The 22,792-nt window shown below is 40.6% G+C and overlaps 1 protein-coding gene across 4 annotated transcripts in view; it reads left to right on the top strand.

The window, feature by feature from the left end:
* The first annotated feature begins 7,872 nt into the window (after positions 1-7,872).
* The window catches only part of Sh (Potassium voltage-gated channel protein Shaker), a 345,233-nt gene continuing 330,313 nt past the window's right edge, over positions 7,873-22,792 (top strand). For 3 of the 4 annotated variants that reach the window (XR_011238461.1, XM_069508966.1, XM_069508967.1), the window contains exon 1: positions 7,873-8,641. Coding sequence is in view for 3 of the 4 variants with exons in the window: in XM_069508966.1 (XP_069365067.1) it covers positions 8,448-8,641 (194 nt within the window). In the remaining variant the exon portion in view is untranslated. The remainder of the gene's footprint in view (positions 8,642-22,792) is intronic. The other variant, XM_069508971.1, reaches the window with a different exon arrangement.

Here is a 22,792-nt window from a genome sequence, read left to right as displayed (position 1 = left end):
AGCGCTATCTGTAGCTATAAGTATGACTTGTGCGCGTGTGACCTATACATTATATACCTACAAATTTTTATATAATATTACAAATATCGCTCATGAGTATTTAGATTAACATTTCGTAGAGCCTGCAATATCAAGGGAGTCATTATAGGTTACGAGACCTAATGAGATGAAAGTACATATTAATATAAAACTTTTTCCCATCGAAATTATAGCAGTTACTCAAACTCCTTTCTGAAAGGAAATCATTGAGAGTTGCTATAAATTTGCTTCAAAATAAATAAGTCTTTTCAATCTTTCACCTTAAAAGAGACCCAGAGCATGATGCATGACGTCATCGCTATTAGATGACTGCCGGCGAGAGAGACGGTGACAATTTCAAACTACTACTTTTCCTCACAGTTATACGCTCGTGAGTATTTAGCGTAAGTAACATTTCGTAGAGCCCGCAATATCTCTACTCGAGGGAGTCGTTATAGGTTACGACTACGAGACCTAATGAGATGAAAGTATACAACTTTTAATGGTACGAATTTTAAGAGTAGGTATATTTTTTCTTCAGTTTTTTCATTGAAACCTGTTACCTGTTGATAACAAGTGTTAAATAATAAAAGTGGTTAAGTCCAAGTCGGACTCGCACACGAAATGTTCCGTACACGATAATAGACGTAACACTTTATATCTACTTTTTATTTATTTTTAATTTGAGTGGCGGTCTTTTTGAAACTCTCCATCTTGGTTATCTATACCTACCTACTATTAATTAAAATTGAAGTGTCTGTCTGTAATTACGAAATAGCTGCCTCAGATGGTTATTTGAACTGTACCATAACTGAATCACACGTTTTTACAATTTTTGTGTCTGTCTGTCTGAACGGTCTAATCTTCGGAACGGCTCATCCTATTTTGGCGCGACTTTCACAGACAATAGAGAATTAATCATGGAGTAACGTGGGCTACTTTTTTAACCTACTTGAAAAAAGGAAGAGTTGTGTTTTTCTACCTATACACATACACCGATCATCATCAACAACAATCCATAGAAATGTCCACTGCTGCCTCGCTTGATGTCGTCCGTCCACCTAGTGGGGGGGGTGGGTCTTCCAACGCTGCGCCTTCCGGGGCGAGGCCACCATTCCAGCACCTTGAGACCCCAACGTCCCCAACCTAACGACCCCACTTCAGCTTCGCTACCCGCTGAGCTGTCAAAAATTAATATATCAGATAAATAGGATATCATATGCATATCATCTTATCATATCAATATCAATCAGTCAGGAAATACACTCTATCAATTATATCAGTTTATCAATTCTATCAATATCATCAACCCCCACAGGAGGTACCTTTTTGTAGGGCCGGCTTAAGCATATTAGGCGCCGGGGTGCGAAAGTCAGCCCTTCACCAAATCAAATCTATGTAGATACTCGCAATTTGATAAAACGAGCACGAATTTTTCCGTCAGCCCTCGAGGACTATGGGGCTCTTGGTCCGTGGGCCCATGGCAGCTTGTCATTTCACACTATTGTTACGCCATTGGCTGTGCCCGGGGCTCCGCTCGCGTGGTCTCAGTGTACCTATCGGCGGTCGCCATGCGCCCCCTAGGACTCTGCGCCCGGGTTCACCGCACCCATTGAACCCCCGGGTAAAGACAGCCCTGCCTTTTTGTATCACAGAGGTTTGGAGTTGATTAACTAAAGCTCTATTGACACAAAGGCGCACATAATCCTTTGCGTCGTGTCGCCCAATAAACGTTACTTTGAGTAAGCTCTGGATTATTCTACTGAAGCTGGTCACACATCTATACCGTAGACGCAAGTAATACGACGTAATCAGTACCCTTATTATAAACTAGCTGATGCTTACGACTTCGTCCGCGCGGAATTAGATTTTTAAAAATCCCGTGGGAACCCTTTGACTTTCCGGGATAAAAAGTAGCCTATGTCACTCTCCAGGCCCTTATCTATACCCATGCAAAATTAACGTTAATCCGTTGCACCGTTGCACTCCAACGGCCATCGCCTCTGTAGACAGGCATGACCTGCCCACTGCCACTTCAGCTTGCTAATAGTTTGGGCTATGTCAGTGACCTTGGTTCTTCTGCGGATCTCCTCATTTCGGATCTTATCCATCAAGGAAACTCCTAACATAGCCCTCTCCATAGCTCGCTGAGCGACTTTGAATTTTTCATGTAGATCGGTTAAACGGATGTGACCCGCTGGCTCTCTCTCTTTATTAGCTATTGTAGTTGTACCTATTCATAGTTTTCAAGCTTCCAAAAGTCGTAAATATTTACAAACGAAACGTTAAATAATTGATGTACTTCGGGTGCGGCGCAGACTAAGGTTGACTATAGATGTGCGATCACTTTAGGTAACCTCGATGAAGTTGCAAATTATTGGGTGAAAGGTTCTTTCCATGTCACAACTTGCCTGAAACTTTTCTTGCCGTTGAGGCTCTAATAAACTAGGGATTCATTAACCGTTCATGGACTACTTTTTAGTATAGATACTCGTAGTTATAACAAAACTAGATGATGCCCGAGATTTTGTCCGCGTGGACTACACAAATTTCAAACCCCTATTTGACCCCTTTAGGGGTTGAATTTTCAAAAATCCTTTCTTAGCGTATGTCTACGTCATAATAGCTATCTGTATGCCAAATTTCAGCCCGATTCACCCAGTAGTTTGAGCTGTGCATTGATAGATCAGTCAGTCAGTCAGTCACCTTTTCCTTTTATATATTTAGACTATCTACGTCTCCGGGATGTTTGCTATCTCTGCTTAAAATTTCATCAGAATAGGGTCTTGGACTGTAGTACCTAATAAATTTACGTTTTTTTTTTGTATAGCGCCAGTTTATGGGGCTAGAAATAATTATTAAAGAGGGACCCTTGTACTATTGTCGTACCTACTCCTAGCACAAGCTTTACGCTTAGTTGGAGCGGAAAGGAGAATATTGATCACTAGCTGATCCCCGCGGCTTCGCCCGCGTAGATTTAGGTTTTTAAAGATCCCGTATAGCCTATGTCACTCAGGAATAATGTAGCTTTCTACAGCTGGTGAAAGAATTTTTAAAATCGGTTCAGTAGTTCTAAAGATTACCCCCTACAAACAAACTTAACGACATTACCTCTTTCGGGCCGTGCAGCAGAAATCGTAATATTTTAATTTCGCCATAACTTCAAAACCAAACGTCCAATTTTAATCATTCAAAGACCAAATATTATCTCCATAAACTGTTCTTAGTGATGAAATCATTTATTTTGATAAGGATTAATAGCATGAGTAAAATAAACGCGTTTAAATGTAGTCCAAAAAAAATTCAAGATTTTAAAATAAAAAAATGGTTGCTGTGCCTCACTCGACATAGATGGGTATAGTGTGTCGCGGACTTTTTTTGTAGATATTTATAAGATCTACAATTAATTAGAACATTTTATGGTTCTATCTTTTATAGTTTAGGCAGCGTACGCAAAATAAGTAACTTTTCTGGTTGATTTTTTACACCTTGTGTCCGAAAAACCCAAATATCTTACGGAACCCTATTTTTTTCCAAAATAAAATATAGCCTATGTTACTCGTGGATAATGTAGCTTTCGAATGGTGAAAGAATTTTTAAAATCGGTCCAGTAGTTTTTGAGCCTATTCAGTACAAACAAACAAACAAACAAACAAACAAACAAACAAACAAACAAACAAACAAAGTTTTCCTCTTTATAATATTAGTGTAGATAATTAATATGGCTAGCATTCTTTGGAAAAAAATCGTGGCCTAATTTTTATCTCCGAAATCAAAGAGTTCAAACTGGATTAAAAAAAAACCATCCACCATCTAGTTTTTAAAATAAGTAATAGTGTAATGAAAAACCGTATGAAACAAACACATATATTATTACAGCGTAAAAAAACCTCTCCGTTCTAGTGTGGGTAAAAATTTACCGCATGAATTTATTTAGGTACCTATGCTTTAAAAATTGAAATGCCATGTGAGTTTTACAGTCATTAACTGTTTTTAATGAATACCTTTTTAAAAAAAGCTCTTTCTAGGAAAGTTTTTTTTAGCAATTATATATTTTCCTCAGCTTTCACAGTCTTTATAGCTCCAGTATGTGTATTTTACTGGAAAATCTACATTCGAAACTCTCAGTCCGGAGTCCGGACCGTTGGACCGATCTACACAGGATAAAAACCGGCCAAATGCGAGTCAGGCTCTCACCACGAGGGTTCCGTACTACAGTCGTATTTTTTCGACAATTCAAAAACTATGATGCACAAAAATAAAAATAAATCTGTTTTAGAATGCACAGGTGAAGCCCTTTCGTATGATACTCCACTTGATATAGTTATCTTACTTCGAAAATTGAAAATACTAATTTGTACTTCATGACCACAACTATTATTTTTGTGTGATGTAACCTCAAATTCACGGTTTTAAGATTTTTCCCCTAATATCTGCTATAAGACCTACCTGCCAAATTTAATGATTGTCGACGGGAAGTACCCTGTAGGTTTCTTGGCAGACCGACAGTCAGACAGACAGACAACAAAGTGATCCTATAAGGCTCCCGTTGGCAATTTTCGGGTACGGAACCCTAAAAATATCGCTTTTTTGCGTTTAAAAGGCTCTCCTAAAAATCAGGTTTTTGTAGATAACTGTTTGTTCACTCTGCTAACGGCAATAGAGCAATGCCAACATTATAATATTATATACGACATAAATTAGTATCGGCAGGTTGGTATTGTTGGCAGCGACCCAAATGCACCGGGTCGAATATCTCAAGCAAAATATTGAACAGATAAGTCGGTGAAAGGATTATTGCACAGCTTCATAGTCATATTGCTTAGATTTGAAACTGCAAAATTAATCACTTCGGGATTTATCACTACCTAAACTAATCTAGCCTCTAGCTACTAGCTTAGCTAGCTACTAGTAGCTGTCTAGTTACTAGATACTGCCAGCGACTTCGTCCTCGTGGATATATTTTTTAGCCCTTGACTGCAATCTCACCTGGAGGTAAGTGATGATGCCGTCTAAGATGGAAGCGGGCTGACCTGGAATTTGGATTAGAATTAGAAACATCTTTTGTGTTTTATATATCTAGAGAAGATTCCTAGGAGAACCGACATAGCTCTACAGGTTGCGAAGCTGAAGTGGCAATGGGCAGTGCACTTAGTTCGGAAAACCGATAGACGTTGGGGTCCCAAGGTGTTGGAATACCGGAAGGTGCAGCGTTGAAAGACCCCCCACTAGGTGGACTGACTACCTCAGATGAGTCGAAGTGGAAGACCATGGCGTACGGAAGTCCCTACAAGAGACCTATGTCCAGCAGTGGACGTTTATCGGTTGATAATGATGGTAAAGAGAAGGTTAGAAAGCATTCTAGTAACGTTCAGTTGCACTGTGAATTGAGAGATCATTCAAAACCAATAGAGATATTAACGTGTATGACTGAATCAACAAGGCAGGTCGGAAGGCCTAGATAGTAGATACAGTACACGGCAGAAAATAATGTACATCAGCCTTTAGAATGACATTTCGGCTTTGTAGAGCGTTGTCTCTGTCACTGTCACCCATATGACGTGTTGTCGGTCTCAACGAAATGAAATGAAAATATTTTTTATTCAAGTAAACTTTCACAAGTACTTTTGAATCGTCGGATGCATCTACCACTGGTTCGGAATGCCTTTTCTATCGAGAAGAACCAGCAAGAAACTCGGCGGTTGCTCTTTTCAAATATTTGATATACAATATTATGCCATGTATAAAAACGTATTTGCAGTCCTGCGCGTTGCTGGAACGAGCTGCAGGTCAAATCTACGCTCTTTTATCATTTAGATAATCTTCAATATTGTGTAATATGTTTTTTTCAGGAGCATACTTTTAATGGATTTTTTAAACTTGTGTAAAGGTAAGTCCAAAATAGTTTGCAGGATTTTATTTGAAAAGGTATTAACGATAGAGACAATGCTCTACAAATCCGCTATCTCTCTCTAAAGGTCGATGTACATTACTTTCTGCCGCGTACTGTACAATCATCCGAGCCTGGCAATGTGCCAGACTCATTAGGTCGAATATAATCCAACAAAACGGCGAATAGTTCCAATTATTGTGCGGCTAATTTTGTTAATTATTTTTAACCGACTTCCAAAAAGGAGGTGGTTCCCAATTCGGCCCGTTTTGTTTCAAGTTTCTACACGTGTAGGTATGTATGTATGAAGTCGGGCGAGCATAAAAGAAACTTGAAATCAAAGCGTCCAGCTCGCCCGACTTCAACATACATATCTACCTACACGTGTAGAAACTGGTAACTAAAGTTATTATTTACTTTGTAGTGGTTTTGGAAGTCGGTTTTTATTTTTTTAAGTAATTAAAAATCACTTGATTAAACGGTGAAAGAAAACATCGTGAGGAAACCTGCATGCCTGAGTGTTATCTAAAATGTTCACAAAGGTGTGTGAAGTTTGCCAATCCGCACTTGGCAAACGTGGTGGACCCTATCCGAACGCTTCTCATTCTACGAGGAGATCCGTGCTTAGTAGCGAATCGGCGATGGGTTGGAGCTGGAGGATGCTCCGGTGTCGGGGCGAAACGTGCGTCGAGTGTGTTTGGGATTTGTGTGGTGCTGCGTGGTGGTGGGGTGTATTGCCTGGTGGCTGCTTCTTCCTGCATGTTTAGCAGTGGGAGGGCGGGCGGTGCATTTCGCATGCTGCATGTTGCACCATAGAGATTCGACTTGTTTCAGCGGATTATAGCAAATTAAGCTTTTGGTTCACTGAAGCATAGATACGAACGCACCAGCCAAAATATTTCAGCACACAGTAGGTACGGTGACTTGTTTAGATAAGAAGGGTGAATGAGCCAGAGCAGACATAACAGTATATTATAGGTCAAGGTCGAGCCGCTGTAGACGGTATAATGCTATGGAGCTTTTGGGAATGGAAAGGACGTTTTAGTTGAGGATAATTCTGTTTTTATCCAACTATGGCAGCCTAGTTAGTGGTTAGGACGTCCGCCTTCTAATCGGAGGTCGGGGGTTGGATGCCGGGCACGCACCTCTAACTTTTCGGAGTTCTTCACCAACGGTGAAGGAAAACATCGTGAAGAAACCTGCATGCCTGAGAGTTCTCCAGAATCTTCTCAAAGGTACGTGAAGTTTGCCGATCTGCACTTGGCCAGCGTGGTAGACTATGGCCAAAACCCTTCTCACTCTCACTCTGAGAGGAGACCGGTGCGTTGTACTGGGCCGGCGATTAACACATAGGCTACTTTTTATCCCGGAAAATCAAAGAGTTCCCACGGGATTTTTAAAAACCTAATTCCACGCGGACGAAGTTGCGGGCAACAGCTAATGTTTGAATAAGGACTGGAGTAGGTAATCGAGGAGATTACCTACTCCATACCATACTCCACTCATACCATACTCCATACATAGGGAGGAGGACCAAACGGCCGTTTTGCTTGAAAATTAGTTCAAGTTTGTATTCAGTGATCCAAATCATGAACTTCGCAGTCAATTTGAGTACAGTTGTAGGCCGTTTTGCTTGGATACAAATTCAGATGTGTATTCAGGGGGCTAAATACGTCTTGATAAAAGAAAAAAATTGATCAGAAGTGTAATTACACCTTTTGTTCAGTAGCTCCTCAATTGAATTCACGTGTAATAATTTGGTAAAAATGAATTTTAAAGTTAAGGACAATAGCGTTAAGTCGTCCTCGTCACAGGTATGGAGTTCGCGGACGGGCGCGAGTGTAGAGCGCAAGGAGGCCGGGGGCGGGCGGGCGGCTCCGTGCGATGCCGCCGAAGCCTCCGCGACATTCGCGCGTCCGCTATCGCAGCGCTGCCACGTCCGCGCTCGGTACGCCCATGTTACGTAACGCGTCGGAGTAACCGACATCTGTTGAGTGCGTCGGCCCGCTCGCGCACGCTTGCCCACCGCTGACCATCCGCGTGCACGCCATGACTCGCACGGCGCTCACCCCGGGCCGGCCCGTCGCCGGCCCGGACGCCGCCACGCACCAGACCGGCGACACGTAAACAACTCGTACACCCGCGATCATCAACACGACTGCCATTCATCCTGCCAGATAATTTTAAGTTTAAAGTTTTACGAATAGGTTAAAGTAGTGCTTCCGCTTAAGTGGACTTTGTAATGTAGAGAGATTAAGGCTGATTTTTCCGCGTGCCGGACGTTTAAATTCGAGCGCGTAAACATCTAAGACTGCAATTGCTGTTTTGATATCGGTGCCATTGCTAAATAAGCTTTCACTGCCGCCTGAGCCTTCCACCCATAGTGCGTTAAGTCAACAAACGTTTAAAGATACTTTATTCAGCAGTAGGAAGCATCCTGGCTAAGGAGAGATTAGAGGTCGAGGACGCATCTATATTCAGCAAAATTCGCGATAACATAAGCTCGTGGGTGCTGTGGTGGCGTCAACGCCATCTTCGGATGGGCGCACCGCAGACCCCCAAGCAGATAGACGAGGATGATTGCGTGCCCCACGTGGCCGTAGTTGAGGAGGCCCGTCAGCAGCAAGATCGCAAGCTGGAGCGCCGCCGAGCGCAGGGCGGCCCGAGGCGGCGCGGCCTCGAAAACGAGCTGGAAGGCGAGCGCCGCCGGCCGAGGCGGAAGCCAAGGAAGAGGTTAGTTGCTACCACTTCCGCACGTACAGTTACACTCACTATACCTACTCTTGAAACATGTTATAAAAATAAAGGGACCTTAGCATTAAAGAAACACGTACGTGAAAGCCGCCGGTTAAGACGTCCGCCTTCTTTTCGGAGCTCTGTGCATTTTATGCAATAAAATTTCACTAGCTTTAACGGTGAAGAAAAACATCGAGAAGAAACATGTATGTCTGAGAGTTCTTCATAACGTTCAAAAGTGTGTGAAGTCTGCCAATCCGCACTAGGCCAGCGTGGTAGATTATGTCTAAAACACATTTTGAAAGGAGACCCGTGCTCTGTAGTGAGCCAGAGATTGGTTGATCATGATGATGATTAAACAAACAAATAATGACGTCAATCAAGTGATTAAATTCAACAGTTGACTGTCATAAAGTGTATACTGGAACCTACTCACTTTGAAATGACTTTCACTTTTTGAAACTTTTACGCCTTCAACAAAGTTTGTTCAAACTTTAAAAACGTGATTCAGACCAAAACACAAACAAAATAATAGCACCTATATATTCATAATATCCGTACTAATATGATAGCAAGCTGTGATAGCCTAGTGGTAAGGACGTCCACCTTCTAATCGGAGGTCGGGGGTTCGATCCCGGGCACGCCTAACTTTGCGGAGTTATGTTCGTTTTAATTAATTAAAATATCACTTGCTCTAACGGTGAAGGAAAACATCGTAAGGAAACTTGCATGCCTGAGAGTTCCCCATAATGTTTTCAAAGGTGTGTGAAGTCTACCAATCCGCACATGTCCAGCATGGTAGACTATGGCCCAAACCCTTATCACTCTAAGAGGAGACCCGTGCTCTGTAGTGAGCCGGTGATGGGTTGATCATGATGATGATAACGGTGAAGGAAAACATCGTGAGGAAACCTGCATGCCTGAGAGTTCTCCATCAGATCATGATGATGATGATACTAATTCTAATATGATAGTGAGCCTCAACAGCTCAACGGACTGAATTCTGAATGGTCGCCGGTTTAAACCCCACCCGTTGCACTATTGTTGTACCTACTCCTAACACAAGCTTTACGCTTACCTGAAGAGGAAAAGAAAAATAAGTTAGTCATGATCAACTTGGCTAATCTCTTTATATAAAACTGAATCGCTGAATGTGTTGCTGATCGCAAATCTCTAGAACAGCTGAACCGATTTCGCAAATTATTTTTTTATAATATTCCTTGAAGTACAAGAATGGTTCTTACGGAGAGATTTTTTTTTTTAAATTCTTGAAAAAGAATCGACTGTTAGGCGGTACGAAGTTCGCCGGGGCAGCTAATATTCTTAAAAAAATTGTATTATAAATGCGAAAGTGTGTTTTTATCCCTGCAAATTAAGGAGTTCCCACGAGATTTTTAAAGACTTAAATCCACACAGACGAAGTCGCGGGCATCATATAGTTATAAAAAACCGTACTTAAGTTGGCATATTTTCTTTTGAGAAAGAATTAATATTCTAAGCATGCGTATTTCGTTTACCGGTACAAGCTCTACAAACTGCTGGTGCTTGTTGGAACTGCTCTATAAACTTAAGGTATGATTCCGAACCACGCTGCACGCGGCCGCGCTGCCTCAACAGTGATGTCACCAGCTGTCACAGTCCTGTCGCGGCAGTACTGGTCCACATACAACCTCTATAAGCTTATATGACACTAGTAGGGCGCGTGGGTGCGCGGACCACTGAAGTTTTTTCATACAAAAATGTTCAGGAGAGGTGATCAATGAGTGAGTCAGTCAGTGAATCAGCACGAACAGCTATGTATATATTAATTACATTCCGAGCTTTGCATCAATGTTCCGCTACATTGCTGCCGCGACATTGCTGCCTAGCTCGGAATGTAATGTCATATAAGCTTATAGAGATTGTATGGGGACCAGTAGTGCCGCGACAGCGCTGTGACAGCTGGTGACAGCACTGTTGAGGCAGCGCTGCTGCGTGCAGCGTAGTTCGGAATCATACCTTAAATAAAATATAAGCGCGGAGTAAGAAAAAACTACGTAACAAAAAGTTGCTTTGATTCAAAACGTTTAAGTTTAGTTAAAAATAATAAGCTGTGATAGCCTAGTGGACGTCCGCCTTCTAGTCGGAGGTCGGGGGTTCGTTCCCCGGCACGCATCGGAGCTATATTGTGCGTATTAGGTAATTAAATATCACTTACTATAACGGTGAAGGCAAACATCGTGAGGAAACCTGCATGCCTGAAAGTTCTTCATAATGTTTTCAAAAGTGTGTGAAGTCTACCAATCCGCACATGGCCAGCGTGGTAGACTATGGCCAAAACCCTTCTCACTCTGAGAGGAGACCCGTGCTCTGTAGTGCGCCGGCGATGGGTTGATCCTGATGATGATGATGATGATGATGATAACGATGAAGGAAAACATCGTGAGGAAACCTGCATGCCTGAGAGTTCTCCATAATGTTCTCAAAGGTGTGTGAAGTCTACCAAGCCGCACATGGCCAGCAACCCTTCTCACTCTGAGAGGAGACCCGTGCTCTGTAGTGCGCTGGCGATGGGTTGATCCTGATGATGATGATGATGATGATGATAACGATGAAGGAAAACATCGTGAGGAAACCTGCATGCCTGAGAGTTCTCCATAATGTTCTCAAAGGTGTGTGAAGTCTACCAAGCCGCACATGGCCAGCAACCCTTCTCACTCTGAGAGGAGACCCGTGCTCTGTAGTGAGCCGGCGATGGGTTGATCATGATGATGATGAAAAATAATAAAAGCCAAACTTCATGCGGTGTAACTGCCTGCTGCCTATATGTTATGTGTTAGGTAAGTTTGAAACCACTTATACCTACGTATTTTCTCGTTTACGTTTGTAAAATCTAATTTCAAGCTTTACGGCAAACAAAACGAAACTTGTTTTCAAATAAAACTTTTAAGCCTCGACGTAACGGATAACTTTGGTCGTTTACACTTTATATAGGCAATAAGACACTGCCAACCCATTTGACTTTTGACATCACCACTCAACTATTTCTTGCCTTTGGCTTTGCTCGCGTATTATTCTGCTCAAGCCCACTTCCATCTTAGACTGCATCATCACTTACCACCAGGGTGAGATAGCATACAATGGCTAACTTGTAACAATGATTAAAAAACTTTTTGTTTTTGGATTGCATGCTGTTGTGATTGCAGCCAAGCCCAAACCAATATGTATCATCATCATCATCATCATCGTTAACCGATATACGTCCACTGCTGGACATAGGTCTCTAGTAGGGACTTCGCCACACGCCACGGTCTTGTGCCACCTGAACCCAGCGGCTCTATGCGACTCGCCTGATGTTATCCGTCCACCTAGTGGGGGTCTTCCAACGCTGCGCTTTCCGGTGCGAGGTCGCCATTCCAGCACCTTGGGACCCCAACGTCTATCAGTTTTTCAAAATATGTGCGCTTCCAAATGCCACTTCAGCTTCACTGAGCTATGTCGGTTGCTTTGTTTCTCCTCATTTCTGATTTGATCACGTAGAGAAACTCCAAGCATAGCCATCTATATCGCTCGCTGAACTTTCTTATATGAGGCCCATAATTAGCGACCATGTCCCTACTATAAGATAAGATAAGATAAGATAAGATAAGATAAGATAAGATAAGTTTATTAATTCCAAAAATTGTATGTACATAGGGTCTTCAAAATATAAAAGTCCAATTCCAATCTGCGCAATTTTACAATAGTGTCAGTTACACATTTAGTTACAATTAACATACTAAAAAAAAAAAAAATATGATGTCAAAGAAAACCTAAAATAGTCTTATTTGAGTACATGTTAATATTAACTTAATAATAAATTAATTACTTAACTTAATAATAACTTAATATTAACTTAATAATAAATTAATAAATTATTAATTAATTTATGAAATTGATTACTTAATGTAATCTCGAAATTAAGCCTTAATATGTCGTACGAAGTCATCCACTGCATAATTTTTTTTTCTCCTTGCAACCATTTTTTTAATTTATGACAGAATTGTTTAAATGGAAGTATTTTAATCTCCATCGGCAATTTGTTAAAAAAAAATATGCACATAGAGTAACAATTTTTTTGGTATAATGCTGTTTTGGAGATCCTATCAAACACTAATTTATCTTGATTTCTCAATCCTCTTTACTATACTTACTTACTTACTATACTTTTATATATACTTAGTTAGACACTGTGTAAAATTAAAAAAACCGGCCAAGAGCGAGTCAGACTCGCGTACCGAGGGTTCCGTTCTACATTTGTATTTTTTCGACATTTTGCACGTCAAAACGAAAAGCTGTATGCATAAAAATATGTTTTAGAATTTACAGGTAAAGCCATTTCAAATACGAATAATAACCCCATTAGGTACCTATATTAATCTTACTTTGAAAGTTGAAAATACCAATTTATTGATCACTAGCAGCTGACGCCCGCGACTTCATCCACGTGGATTTACATTTTTCAAAATCTCGCGGGAACTCTTTGATTTTGCGGAATAAAAAGTAGCCTACGTGTTAATCTATCTCCATTCCAAATTTCATCCAAATCCGTTCAGCCGTTTTTGCGTGATTGAGTAACAAACATCCAAACATCCAAACATCCAAACATCCAAACATCCACACTTTATGTTAACACACATCCACATTTAAATTATTAGTAGGATTAGTAGGATGAACACATTTTAATTTTTTTATTGTAATGTAACCACAAATTTACGCTTTTCGGATTTTTCCCCTAACGTGTGCTATAAGACCTACCTACCTCCCAAATTTCATGGTTTTAGGTCAATGGGAAGTATCCTATAGTTTCTTGACAGACATGACAGACAAACAAACGGACAGACAAAGAAGTGATCCTATAAAGGTTCCTTTTTCCTTTTGAGGTACGGAACCCTACAAAACCCTTCTCATAGGAGCGGCACCAACCCATCGCCGGCTCACTACTGACAGTAAGTTGATGATGACGCGGCTTCAAAGCTTTTACCCATCCCTAAAGCGCCCGACGCGCCCAAACAAGTTTTCACTTCAGAAAGTTATTAATTCCATGCTGATCCTAATAAAATATGCGGAGTCGGTCTGCGTGTGAATAGGAGGCTTAATTCGTCGACCGATTTAGTCCTGCGGCTATTTTGACATTGAACACTGCTCGACCTAAAGCGTCCAATACACGACAAGTTTTTCTGTCAGTTTTGCCACAGTCTCGGATTTTTCAGATTCGGACCAATAGGGTATTTAACCCTTTTCTTAAATTGTCTTAATTTCAAAAAAGCGTAATTTTTTTTTTTTTTTTTAAATACAGATACAAGTTAGCCCTTGACTGCAATCTCACCTGGTGGTAAGTGATGATGCAGTCTAAGATGATAGCGGACTAACCTGGAAGGGGTATGGCAGTTTTTATTAAACCCATACCCCTTTGGTTTCTACACGGCATCGTACCGGAACGCTAAATCGCTTGGCGGCACGGTTTTGCCGGTAGGGTGGTAACTAGCCACGGCCGAAGCCTCCCACCAGACCAGACCAGAAATTTAGAAATTATAAAATTCCAAACCCCTGCCAGGAATCGAACCCGGGACCTCCCACTATTAAGACCACAGCGCTCACCACTGCGCCAGGGAGGTCGTCATTTCCAACCCCTAAGGGGTAAAATAGTTTAGTCCACGCAGACGAAGTCACGGGGATAACATAGTAAGTTATATAATTGACTAGCTTATGCTCGCGACTTCGTCCGCGTGGACTACATAAATTTCAAACCCGTCTTTCTACTTTAGGGGTTAAATTTTCAAAAATCCTTCTTAGCGGATGCCTATACGTCGTAATAGCTATCTGCATTCTGCATGCCAAATTTCAGCCCGATACGTCGAGTAGTTTTAGCTGTGCGTTGATAGTTCAGTCAGTCAGTCAAAATCAAAATCAAAATCAAATATTTTATTCAAAGTAAGTAGGTACGGAGTACACTTTTTGAACGTCATTACATAAGTAAAATCACAAAAAAATAGAATAAAAATCAGTTTACAAATTTAAGGTACCTACTTAAGTAATTATTGTAAAAAATAGTAATTACATTATCAAATAGTAAGTCATAAATTTCAGTTATAGTTTCAGTTACAGTCAGTCAGTCACCTTTTCCTTTTATATATTTAGACTATTGACGTAGTTGACTGATGTGGAACTTATCGTCTAATGGACGTTTAAAAAAGTGTGGCGGTAAAACTTCACCTTGGACTTGCGAAATACAAGGACTGTGGCCCGACCTCCGTCCGGCTATCGATTCGGAACTGAACCTGACCCGCTCGGAGTCAACTTAGGTCTTAGAGTCAAATCTGAACGTGTTGTTATAATGGGGCCTTGGACTGTAGAAATAAAATGATGTGATGTTTTGTATAGCGGTAGTTTGTGGGGCCAGAATTCATTAAATTAAATGAAAATTATGAATTTTATTTATTTTTAACATACATAATTAACGTCACGCCGATCAATGACGTCACAAGGCGATGAACGACAAATATTTTTCAATTTTTAACATATTACGTTTTGACAAAAAATTGAAAAACATTTGTCGTCGATTATTCAATTTTTTAACATAAAAACAAAAAATACTTTTTGTTGTGTTAAAAATTTTAAAAATATTTGTCGTTTGACGCCACCTGACGTCATTGTGTCGAAAAAATGCGGTTGTAGTACAGAACCCTCAGTGCGCGAGCTTGACTCCCGGCCGGTTTTATAGTTCCGTTTACGCTGGCCTTATATGTAACTAGCTGACCCGCCCCGGCTTCGCTCGGGTGGAGTATTTCGGACTGGGAGTGTCATCGTGAAGCCGTTGCTTGATACCTAAAATATCAATTCACTATCAGAAATTCTAAAATCCCCACGATTTAGGACTTTAGTACTTTGCAGCATCAGAATTGAGGAGTTAGGATCCGAAGTTCAATGATGTAGCCTATGCTTGGTACCTAAATTAATTTTGTATCATCCGCAGTTACTGAAACATTATAGTTTAGGAGTGCTGTACCCTACATCATCAGGGTTGAGGAGTTGGGACTTGAAGTCTGAGAATAAAGTCGTTGCTTGGTACCTACAATATGAACACTTCCTGAATCTTAATAACTCAGGCGGGCAGTAACCCTGCAGCATCAGGATTAAGGAGTTGAATCCAGATTTTTTTATGTGACCACCACGAAAACTTTTTTTATTGATTAAAAAAAAAATTGCAAATCGGTCCAGAAACCTCGAAAAAATCGATGTAGAAAAAAGCACCACCTCCTTTTTGACAGTCGGTTAAAAACCGATGACCTTGAAATATTTACGGAACAATCTTTAATATATCCCCTTTCTAACAAAAAAAGAATGAATGAAATCGGACTACGCGTTAATGAATTACAACTCAGTATACATTTTAACTTGCATCCCCTCTCCTACGGGAAGCATGCTGAATTTCGGGATAAAAAGTATCCTATATTCTTCCTCATACTATGACCTCAAATCGTACCAAGTTGCATTGGAATCCATTCAGTAGTTTCAGCGTGATGCGCGGCCGTAATACAGACAGACAGACAGACAGACAAAAATGAAAAAAATTACAGTTTTGGGTTCAGTATCGATTATAGAGTGCCCTCGAAAAAAAATTTTCAAAATATCTTCAATGTACAGAATTTGACCTGTTACAGTTTTATTATAAGTATATTGATTGATATTGATAATTTGTAAAACTTTAAGGGTGCCTCGCAGGGGGTTGCCACCATACTAAGTGTCTGGCAATGCCTGACGCAATGTCTTCCGAAGGAAATTTAAAAATATTAGACCTTTTACTTTGACGTAAGATTTTTTATACCTTTATTACCTGTCATCTCCAAAATCCAAACTTCACAGTCGCTGATCCTTCCTCCCTGTGTTGGGGACAATACACAGATAAACTTTCAGCTTTTATAAAATAACGAAGGCCTGACACGCGCTGGCTCTTAGTCCATTAGTAAATGGTTTGTCTGTATACACGCCGCGGGGTACCCTTGTCACACGTGGCGGGTATAAATAACGAGTTTACACAGACCGAACCGGAACTAATTTGTACCAATGGAATGATAGGTATTATTCGAACGACGCAGGTTATAATATAATGTTTCGAATAAAAGTATGCGCACTCATTAAACCTAAACCTGAATTCTCAAATCTATGATTTCTTTACTAAACTTGTTACGGCCCACTTTTGCTTTCTATAGAAAGTTAGCGTTTATAAATTTAAAAGGCCTTTCATTGCCATTGTGTGTATTCGGTCCAGCGATATAAATAATTCACTAGATGCGGCGCTATATAGTAATGGTCCGGCGGGTCACAACAAATTTGGTAACCATCACCGATATGGATTTAGTTGGGTTCAGATGGTAGAAGGGAACTCTCTGAAGACAATAACGCCACTCTGCCGGCCCTGAGTTCTTGACATAGGTATTTATGGCGCCTGAAAGATGCGTGATCGTTACCAACAATTACATGATATGGATATGGCTGGTGATGGTATAGAAAGTACGTGGCAGGAAGTAATGTACATCGGACATTATAATGACATTTCTGCTTTGTAGAGCGTTGTCTCTGTCACTCATTTCTATATGACGTTTTGCCGGTCTCAATGACAGAGACAATGCTCTACAAATCTGCTATTTCCTTCTAAAGGTCGATGTACATTACTTTCTTCCGCGTACTGTACAGAGCATCCTCGCCTGCTCCGATAAGGGGCAAGCTAAACTTATGTTCGTAGAAACGAAATGCATCTAAAGCGGATTACATTGACAGCAGTGCTGATATCCATGTTCGTTACACGTTTTTACTATAAAGCGCCACATCTAGAGGAACTTTTATATCGCTGATTTGTTCCAATTTGAACTGAAAGGATAGAAATAGGTCAAGAGCATTGAACTCACGGGGTTACTGGTACGGGATTACCGTAAGTGGCAAGTCTTAAAGGTCGTGACCGTAAAGCTACATCCAAACCTGCGCAACCAACTGTGAAGCGGGAAGGTCAACCGCTCGGCAATTGGGTATTTTCCTACTTTTGAATTTGATTAATATTATTATTTTATTATAAACTAGGATAAATATAATGACTTACGCTGAAAAAAATATTGAAATCCAACAAAGATTTACAAAGTTACAGGCATTTTAAGTTTAGAGTGGGACGGTCTTCTATCCCGTTCTCGCAAAACGAAAATTTGTTTGAAACCGCACGAAGCTACTATGGCATTAGTAAGGTGTGACGTCAAAATACTATATCGCTATCTCTGTCTAATCAGAAATATTTTAAAAAATGCTTATAATTTTTTTGTTATTCGATCGATTTAATTAGTTTTTCAGTTTACGTCATTATTTTTTTCCTCGTTTATAATAAAGTAATAAAAAAATTGGAGTCAAATACCCAATTACCTCTCAGGATTAATCATGAACTTGGGATGCGAGAGCTGCGACAGATACATGCAAGTGTAGGTAATGGTCGTGTAGGTGTGCGTGGTGCCATAATATTATCATGGGAGGGTACTTATAGGGTTACTGGTACAGGATTACCGTAAGTGGCAAGTCTTAAAGGTCATGACAGTAAAGCTTCATCCAAACCAGCGCGACCAATTGTGAAGCGGGAATGTCAACCACTCGGCGATTGTCTCTCACGATTAATAAAATTATGAACTTGGGATGCGAGAGCTGCGATAGATACGTGCAAGCGTAATTAATGGTCGTGTCGGTGTGCATGGTGACATAATGGGAGCTGCACTGTGACGCTAACGTTCCAGTTTCGTAGTGGCTTTCGTCACGCAGCTTCGGATGATGATTAATGGCGTCATACGTGTACAAACTCAAACTCAAATTATTTATTCAGAATAGGTAAAATTTTACGCTTCCTGATTATCGAAAATTTTTATTTGTAAGATGATATGATATAGTGGTGACAATTAATACGTACTTAAAATTAAAGCTACGAGGGATCCAAACGCACCTAGGTCTGAGAAGGGCCCACAACAAACTACACCTACGAGACTCCAACAAGTGTCGCGTAGGTGTGCACTGCACGTAGGGATTCGCGTCGTGGACGCTCCCGCATCCCGCGTTCATGACGCACAGGTGTGACCGCAGATTAATAATTACGAGCATAACTGCAAGCATTTCACAGCTTCCTTGCTTGTTTTTTTACTATTCATAAAAGTAAACGCTACTAAGCAAGGAAATCATCCAATTTTTAAGAAAAATTGTATGGGCCGTGAAAAACAAGCATACTGACAGACACACTTTCACATTTATAGTATTAGTACAGATTGATATTATATTTGGCTAATATACAAATTTCGTAGTCATTTTGTATAACTGTAATGTTAGGTCGAGATGGCAATCGGGTTATGAGGCGGGGGGATGCCCCGCACACCCACACGTCACCCGTGCTGACCCGTACCGGGTTAACACGGAAGCTATGCGAGTGTGCGGGGTGTCCCCACCCCGATTGGCATATTGACCTGTCGCGTTTTATACCTACTATAGCCTTGTGGCAAACAAATAGAAAAATATGTAGCTATGGTCGTATTATTAAGAGGTACCGAGACGGTCAAGTGACTTGACGTCAAGCACGCTTGATGCGCCCGTCAAGTAGCAAGAGGCACTTTTCTCATTTCGTACGTGATTGTCGTACGTAGAGATAGTCCAGTGGTCAAACAAAGTGATATTTATCAAAATACAACGGATTTTATTTTCCTGTGTTCTGGGGCGTCTCGGTATAGTGAAATGAGTAATAATAAAAACCATTTTCCGCTCCATTGTTCGCTACTATAATTTTAGAATAGAATAGAGTAGAATAGAATTTATTTTTATTCAAGTAGACTTATTACAAGTTTTTATGAATCGTTAACTTGTTTAATTTACCACTAGTTCGGAATGCCGTTCCTACCGAGAGTTTTTGTAGCATAACAAAGCGTCGACGTCCATCATGTGAGAATGAGCTATGCTTGATCAAGCCAACGTGAACATCAAGCAAAAGAATATAAAATCGCATCAATCTCGCATCAAGCACATAAATCCTTGAATCAAGCATTAACATTGCAAACGGTCAAAATGCTTGGCTCAAGCAAAAATCTACGTACTTGATGTCAAGTGGCTTGACTGTGTCGGAACCTCTTTACAGAAACGTAGGTAGCCAAGTATAGCCGCTTTCCATCTGGCGAGTGAGGTAACAGATGTTATTCTACGAGTTCGATGAACTTGACCCGTTTACTCTCAATACCTACTAGAACAGGGATACCTACTATCCCATTATAAGAATATCATTTTGGTGTTTTTTTATCCCATTACAAGTTAATCCTTGACTCTGATCTCACCCAGCGGTAAGTTTTTATAATTTATATAGGTAGTGTTTTATCTACACTATCTACACTTCAAAAGCTGTGGTAGCCCTAGTGGTTAGGACGTCCGCCAATCAGGGGTCGGGGGTTCGATCTCGGGCACGTACCTCTATTTTTTCGGAGTCATGTGCGTTTTTAAGTAATAAAAATATCACTTGCTTTAACAGTGAAGAAAACCATCGTGAGGAAAGCTGCATGCCTGTGAGTTCTCCATAATGCTCTCAAAGGTGTATGAAGTCGGCCAATCCGCACTTGGCCAGCGTGGTAGACCTTGGATTAAACCCTTCTCACTCTGAGAGGAGACACGGCGATGGGTTGATTATGATCATGACGATGCTCACTTAGTACTGAACTCAGTACTGAAATCGTTTCAGTAATACGTCATATTGCAAATTCACTGACGGCAAGTGAGTCGTAGCTTAGTGGTCAGAGCGTCAGGCGTGATCCGGAGACAGGAGACGCGGGTTCGATTCTTGGCGGTCCGCAATTTTTGATATGTACTTAAATCTTGTGCCACGCTTACCGCATTACTCCGATATCAAAGGGTGTTCTATTATCGACTTACTAGCTGATGCCCGCGACTTCGTCCGTGTGGAATTAGGTTTTTAAAAATCCCATGGGAGCTCTTTAGTTTTCCGGGAAAAAAAGTAGCCTATTTCACTCTCCAGGTCATTAACTATACCCATGCAAAAATCACGTCGATCCATTGCTCCGTTGCGACGTGATTGAAGGACAAACCAACAAACCAATAAACCAACAAACAAACACACTATCACATTTATAATATGCGTACTGATCGCTGTGTAGCGATTCTGCCTTGTATTAACGCAAACACGGTTACTGCACGAATAGAAAATATAATAGCATATGGAAGCACTAAAAGTGATGCACCATGTGTTGTCACTATACTTAGCTAGATTTGATTATCTTAAATATATAAAAGCTGTGGTAGCCTAGTGGTTAGGACGTCCGCCTTCCAATCGGAGGTCGGGGGTTCGATCCCGGGCACGCACCTCTAACTTTTCGGAGTTATGTGCGTTTTTAAGTAATTAAAATATCATTTGCTTTAACGGTGAAGGAACATCGTGAGGAAACCTGCATGCCTAAGAGTTCTCCATAATGTTCTTAAAGGTGTGTGAAGTCTGCCAATCCGCACTTGACCAGCGTGGTAGACTATGGCCCAAACCCTTCTCACTCTGAGAGGAGACCTGTGCTCTGTAGTGAGCCGGTGATGGGTTGATCATGATGATGATGAAATATATAAAAAGAAAAGGTGACTGACTGACTGACTGACTGATCTATCAACGCACAGCTAAAACTACTGGACGGATCGGGGTGAAATTTGGCATAGGTACAGATAGTTATTATGATGTATTCATCCGCTAAGAAAGGATTTTTGAAAATTCAACCTCTAAGGGGGTGAAATAGGGGTGTAGTCCACGCGGACGAAGTCGCGAGCATAAAAGCTAGTCTAAATATATTATAAAAGGAGAAGGTGACTGACTTACTGACTGATCTATCAACGCACAGCTCAAACTACTGGACGGATCTTGCTTTTTGAAAATTCAACCCCTAAGATCGGTTACGCACTGCATCCGATCTGAGTCCGAGAAAAAACGTTCCTTTTTGTTTTGTATGGTAGCTTATGACATCTATGACATGTCGTAGATAATCGTTGGTATTCTCACAGATGACGGATAGAACTCGAATGACGGAAGTGCAGTGCGTAATCGCCGTAAGGGGGTGAAATAGGGGTTACAAATTTGTTTAGTCTACGCGGACGAAGTCACGAGCATAAGCTAGTCAATATCTATAAAAATGATTGGCATTTGTTAGACTCACAAAAACTCGAGAACGGCTAAACCGATTTGCCTATTTTTGGTTTTAAAATATTTGTAGAAGTGCAAGGAATTATTTTATTGCATTATTTTATTTTTTTGTTATTTCTGTATGTTATATAAGTAAACATATTGTGTTAAAATATTATGATGACATAAATTTCAAACCCCCATTTTTAGGGTTCCGTACCTCAAAAGGAAAAACGGAACCCTTATGAAAAATGAAAATGAAAATGAAAATGAAAATCTTTTTTATTCGTATAAACTTTTACAAGTGCTTACGAATAGTCGGATGCATCTACCACTGGTTCGGAATGCCTTTCCTGCCGAGAAGAACCAGCAAGAAACCAGCAAGAATATATTATAGGATCACTTTGTTGTCTGTCTGTCTGTCAAGAAACCTACAGGGTACTTCCCGTTGACCTAGAATCATGAAATTTGGCAGGTAGGTAGATCTTATAGCTGGATTTAGGGGAAAAATCTGAAAACTGTGAATTTGTGGTCACATCACACAAAAAAAAATATATTGTGGTTATAAACTAATAATTAGTATTTTCAATTTTCGAAGTAAGATTTCTATATCAAGTGGGGTATCATATGAAAGGGCTTCACTTGTGCATTCTAAAACAGATTTTTATTTATTTTTATGCATCATAGTTTTTGAATTATCGTGCAAAATGACGAAAAAATACGACTGTAGTACGGAACCCTCATTGCGCGAGCCTGACTCGCACTTGGCCGGTTTTTTATGTGTTCCCTTTCCTTCGACATGGCGATCGGAGACTGTTCTATTCGTTTGCTGTGTGCTATTGCATTCGCTCCGAACCGCTCAATACTGGAGTGAAATAACAAGCGACAGAATCTCGGTTAGTAGCCGTCATTTTATTTTTAAGGGAAAGCCATTTACCACCAAAAAGCAACAACAACAG

This window comes from Maniola hyperantus, chromosome Z (assembly GCF_902806685.2).
Source record: "Maniola hyperantus chromosome Z, iAphHyp1.2, whole genome shotgun sequence".
NCBI lineage: Eukaryota > Metazoa > Arthropoda > Insecta > Lepidoptera > Nymphalidae > Maniola > Maniola hyperantus.
The sequence above is the reverse complement of the archived record's forward strand: the minus strand, read 5'-3'. Positions and strand labels throughout refer to the sequence as shown.